Raw genomic sequence first — 3,690 nt, 5'->3', positions numbered from 1 at the left:
TAAGTTAACATTTTCACACACATGAGCTAATGAAATAGGTGAACATAGTACTCGCACAAATTAAATCTTTACAGGTCACTCCGAGCTAAGTCCATGTTGAGCCGTTGTTGAATGAATCACATGTGAAAATCTCAAGTATATGATTGCTTTAAATGAGTTACTAAACTATAAGTTCAACACTTCAAATTATCATCTTAATTAAGGAGATGAAAAGATTGACAAACTCTACAAAGTTGTAAAGCGTTTCATCTCTTCATAATGAATAATTGGCTCAGCTCATACAAGCTTTCTAATGCAGATTAGGATGAAATTAGATGCTTTTGGTTTATGTATTCTTCAAATGAGTAGGGTTTACGAAAAGAAGACTCCGTGTTGCACTTTAGAGGTAATATAATGGTATACTCCAATCTTTCTTCTGGTTTCATTTTTATTATTATTTGTCGTCCTGCCTCTTGTACTAGGTTTTCATATGCTATATAAACAAGTTTCTCGTTGTTTTTCGTATCTTTTGATGAATGGACGTCTTCGAGAATCTTAGGTTTTGGTTAGGATAATTTGCATCACCTTTTTTATTTTCCTAGAAATTCTCTGAACATTTTTATAGCTTATCTTGCATGATCAAGTGACATCGGGCATAATTCCAATGATCTGATCTAGGATTATTTGCTCATCTTAATCTTAATTAATTCACAAAATTGAAATTGAAATTCTCAAATCTTTAGGGGTCTTTTGGTACATGGGATAAGAATAGTTATCATGGGATAAAGTTTGAAATTAACTTTATCATGTGTTTGGTTTGAGGTATTAGTTAATTTTGAGATAACTTTTACACTGAAATGGTGAGATTAGTTATCCCATATAAAAGGTGGGATTACTAATCCCATAGAATATCCCACCATTGTACCAAACAACCATCAGTAAATTTACATCCGAATGTAAAAGTTTAGTTAAATGTCAGATGGCAAATAAGGAAACCACTTATCTAACCAATGGAAATGACCCAATGACTATTATTTATTTGATGTTGTGGGAATGACGATGCTAAAGTTAGGGATGACAAGAATTAATTGAACGGCGAATCACAATAATCTCAGCTATTAGTCTATTACATTTAGAAATTTATAATAAACAAGAAATTACAGCATGTTGCATTACAAAAATGGAAAGAAGGATAAAATAAACTATGGTTCAGGTCAAACTTACTACTATAAGTCTATAACCTGAAAAAAGAAATTGCGAAGTACAAATCAGCTTCTTCATTATTTTTCTATGGCACTTAGCTTTCCACTGAGGCAATAGTCACCAACTTGGAAACAAATTCTTCAATATTTCTATCTGAACTTCCTCCTTCATCCACAGCTTTCCTAGCCAATTCCTTCCATTTCTTTGCATTTTCCCTAATCTTTTTTCCTTTCTTTTCCTCCATCACTATCTTAATACATTCTTCAATAACTTCTCTTCTAACTAATCCTTTTTCATCTTGTTTTGGTCTAATTCCCATCTCCCAAACATCTTCCACAAGCTTCGCATTTGTTGGCTGGTCTGACCAATGTGGCATTGCAATCATTGGTACTCCCAAACTAATTGCTTCCAAAGTTGAATTCCAGCCACAGTGCGTGAGAAAACACCCTATTGATTTATGTTCCAAGACTTGTAATTGTGGACACCATGACACGACTAATCCTTTTTCACTTGCTAATTCCTCTAAAAAGTTGTTGGGAAGTTTGGATTCTTCAGTGGATCTAACTACCCACAAGAAGTTCTTGTTGCTATTACTCAAACCCCATGCTAATTCTTCCATTTGCTCTGCTTCTAATTTGGCTAAACTTCCAAATGATACATATACTACTGAGCTAACTGGTTGATGGTTTAACCAGTTTAGGCATGCATTTGTCATTGGCTTGAAGACACTAAGGCCATATTCTTTGTCATCTGGTAGCCTCTTGTCTAGGTACATTGATGGTATAGTTGGTCCAATTGTCTTGATTGGATAGATCTTGGCCATCCAATCAATTACCTACATGTCAAACAATTTGAAACATGATAATAAGATTTCATGTAACGATAAAATCTGAAAACAATGACAATGTAAATTAAGGTCTTCTTACACAATATATATTAGTGCAGTTTAACCTGTTATAGTAGGTTGTTATAAATTTGTAACAAATGATTTTGTGTTTTTAAAATGTCAACTTTTTGAAATAAGTTTATTGACAAAGCTGTTAGAATGGTAGTTTTGTAATCTTGATGAGAACATTGAAGAACATATATGCAGCCAATTAACAAAGTTCCAAATGGACCAAACAAACAAAGAAAAGAACAAAAGTAGAAGAATATTCTCTTACCTCTTTCTCCAATTCATAGAAACTGTTGATTAGGACCCAATCTGTGTTCTCAAGATTCGAGAACTGATTCACCAACATTTCAAGTATTCTTGAAGATTCAGGATTAGAAACAAAACTAGGTACATCTGATGCCTCAATTGTTAATAATCCAGGAATTGAGATTTCTTTATCAACGTCAGTTGGAGGAAGTTTTAGAACCCCTTTATGTACATGGTAATAAATGTTATCCACTGCACAAGATTGAGTGAAAAAAGCAGCAGTAGCTACTCCAAAATTATTTCCCACTTCAACAGCCCAAGGAAGAAATGGATCGTAAACTATGCAACTCACAGGACAACCACAATTTGTTAACTTTCCAATAAGCTGAGACAAAGTATCCGAGCCAACTTCTTTGAATCTTGTAATATAGGCCACAAAGGTTCCAGCTTGCTCGCGTCCGCCATCATCATAGCCATCGGAGATAGCCTCGACTGACACAGAAGTTGACAATTCTTGCATGGTTTTCAAGAATGATTTGGTGGCTGCTATAGTGATTTTGACACCTTTGGATTGCAAACGTTTGGAGAATTGGAGCATAGGGTTGATATGACCCTGAGCTGGATATGGTAAGATCAAGCAATGAGCTTTTTGAGTAGTCATCTTTTGCAACTTCTTCTCAATTGATGGCCAAAATTATATTGAAGGGACTGCTAGTCTGCAAAATCTTGTAGTGAAAATGAGGTTCTTATAGTTTGTTGATAGAGTTTGAAGTGTCCGATTTGGACATTGATATTTTGTCAGAGGTGTCTTGGATTCTTCTGATGATTGTCAATACCGACTTGAATTGCCAACATGTGCAATGACACAAGCAAAAGGATGTGCTTAATGCACTAAAGGTTCATTTAAAGAATTATTATATCGTTAATTGGCCATCCATGTGATTTAGTGGGAAGATAACTTTTTTTTTTTGTAATAACTCTTAGCTTTAAATGAGAATCTAAGTGATATGAGAACGGCATTTTGCTCTTTTGCTTTTCTTCCAAGGAAAATGTATTTCTTTTTACTAGGAATATAACGATTTAATTTGTTTCATGTTCTCGCTTGATGTTATATAAGCAGCAAGAGTTTGATATAATACGCACCTGAATATGTACCCATAAATTGCGGAATCCCCGAAATATAAGAGAAAATATTTTTTGAATGTCTTAAATGAAATTCTTGCCTCTGGCCCTCCCTGCCACTATTGAAGGTGTGTATATGAGAGTGCATATGTGCAGTATGAGAGATTTTTTTTGCCCTTTTTCTTTCTTATTCATTAGCTTTTTTTTTTTTTTTTGTTGTTCTTTTCTTTTAGAGTTAAGATCAA

At 34.1% G+C, this 3,690-nt stretch overlaps 1 protein-coding gene across 1 annotated transcript; it reads right to left on the bottom strand.

Moving 5' to 3' along the window:
• Positions 1-1,249: 1,249 nt before the first annotated feature.
• LOC107802361 (UDP-glycosyltransferase 74G1-like) lies at positions 1,250-3,017 on the bottom strand. The gene is given in 2 exon segments (NM_001325714.1): positions 1,250-2,017; positions 2,346-3,017. Coding segments are annotated over 2 exon segments (1,380 nt in total). The 5' UTR covers positions 2,985-3,017; the 3' UTR covers positions 1,250-1,276.
• Positions 3,018-3,690: the final 673 nt, after the last annotated feature.

This window comes from Nicotiana tabacum, chromosome 15 (genome assembly GCF_000715075.1).
Source record: "Nicotiana tabacum cultivar K326 chromosome 15, ASM71507v2, whole genome shotgun sequence".
Classification (NCBI taxonomy): domain Eukaryota; kingdom Viridiplantae; phylum Streptophyta; class Magnoliopsida; order Solanales; family Solanaceae; genus Nicotiana; species Nicotiana tabacum.
Note: the sequence above shows the minus strand (reverse complement) of the source record. Positions and strands in the feature narration are given on the sequence as shown.